Genomic DNA, 1,362 nt, shown 5'->3' with positions numbered 1-1,362 from the left:
ACCGGGGCTCGGAGCCGAGCAGGCAGCCACTGTCTGCGCTCTGCTGTCTCAGCAGCCAGTGGGGAGTGCACCCCCCTCCCCAAGAGCCACAGTCCAGTGCCCCGGGCCCGCAGCACCTGCCACTCAGCCCCCACCCTGCCCTCGGGAGGCCGGGCACAGGCGGCCTGGAGGTGGCAGCGCGGTGGGTCCTCCAGGGACTCAGCAGCCAGCAGGGAGGGGCTGTTAGGTGCTCCCACGGAGGGGCGGGGTGGGCGCACCTGAAAATGGGCCCCAGCTCCTGGAAGGTCTGGTGCAGCTCCAGGTGCAGGCTCTCCAGGCCCTGCTCCCTCCAGATCTGCAGCACCCGCAGCCACTTGTTGCCAGGATAGCGGGGTATGGCCTCGAAGGGCAGCACCGCCTTGGGGGCTGCAGCAGCTCCGGCGCCTGGCGCGCCTGCCCTGCCCGGGGAGGGCCAGGGCCCTGCCAGCCACGCTCGTGCCTTGGCCCGGAGTGCCATTCCGATGCTCCCTCCGCTCCCCCCGTCAGCGCAATCCTTTTATCTGGCTGGAGGCCTGGAGGGGCAGCTCGATCACGTCATGGGAGACGTTGTCCCTGGACCAGGCCAGGAAACCCGGGAAGGGGTCAGGGCTGGAGGCCTCCAGAAGAGATGGATGGGCACCTTGACCACAATTACGCAAGGCCTGCTGGCGGCAGGATGCGGAGAGCAGGGGCAGGGGTGGGATTGGGGGCTGAGTGGGGTTGGCGGGGCTTTGAGGCCTTCCCGCCTCCGTGGTGGGGGAAGGGAGCAAGATGGTTGGGGTCCCTTATCTTTCAAGAGATAAGCCCCTTGTGGCCCTGCCTTCTCTCCATGTCTGGCGCAGCCTGCCTCCTGGAAGCTGGGGAGGGGAGCCATCTGAGGCCAGCCTCTCCCGCTCAGAGGAACCACGGAGGGGCTCCAACACGGAGGTGCCCCAACTCCAGTGCCTCCCCGCCCCCCAGTCCCGAGTCCAAGGAGCAGGTCCCAGAGGAGCGATCTCGCAAGGCCCCTGAGTTGGGGCGCACACGGGAGGGCTGGGGGCCGCCGCTTCCGGCCCCACTGCCTTGGCAGGCCCTGCCTCTGGGGAAGGCAGTCCTCTGGGGAGGCCTGGCCAGGGGGTGGGCGCAGGGAGGGGAAGGCAGAGCTGGGGGTCAAGGCCGGCCTGGCCACAGACCACAGGGGGCGCCGGCGAGGCAGATCCCCGGGCCTGGTGCTCCCTGACCCAGCTGTGCACCTGGCATGGTGTGTGTGGAATGGAGAAGGACACAGGTCAGGGGCGGAACCGGGCAAGGCCTGGGCGAGGAGATCCAGAATAGGGGGCGCGCCCCCGAGGTCCCCTTCAGGAA

The 1,362-nt window shown here is 69.2% G+C and overlaps 1 protein-coding gene across 1 annotated transcript in view; it reads right to left on the bottom strand.

The window, feature by feature from the left end:
• Positions 1–496, bottom strand: part of LOC115279499 (cytochrome P450 11B2, mitochondrial-like) — a 31,503-nt gene extending 31,007 nt beyond the window's left edge. Inside the window, exon 1 of the mRNA XM_029924048.1 lies at positions 258–496. Within this exon, the coding sequence (XP_029779908.1) occupies positions 258–496 (239 nt within the window). The remainder of the gene's footprint in view (positions 1–257) is intronic.
• Positions 497–1,362: the final 866 nt, after the last annotated feature.

Source organism: Suricata suricatta, chromosome 15 (genome assembly GCF_006229205.1).
Source record: "Suricata suricatta isolate VVHF042 chromosome 15, meerkat_22Aug2017_6uvM2_HiC, whole genome shotgun sequence".
In the NCBI taxonomy this organism is placed as follows: Eukaryota; Metazoa; Chordata; class Mammalia; order Carnivora; family Herpestidae; genus Suricata; species Suricata suricatta.
This window is presented reverse-complemented; position numbering and strand designations above follow the sequence as displayed.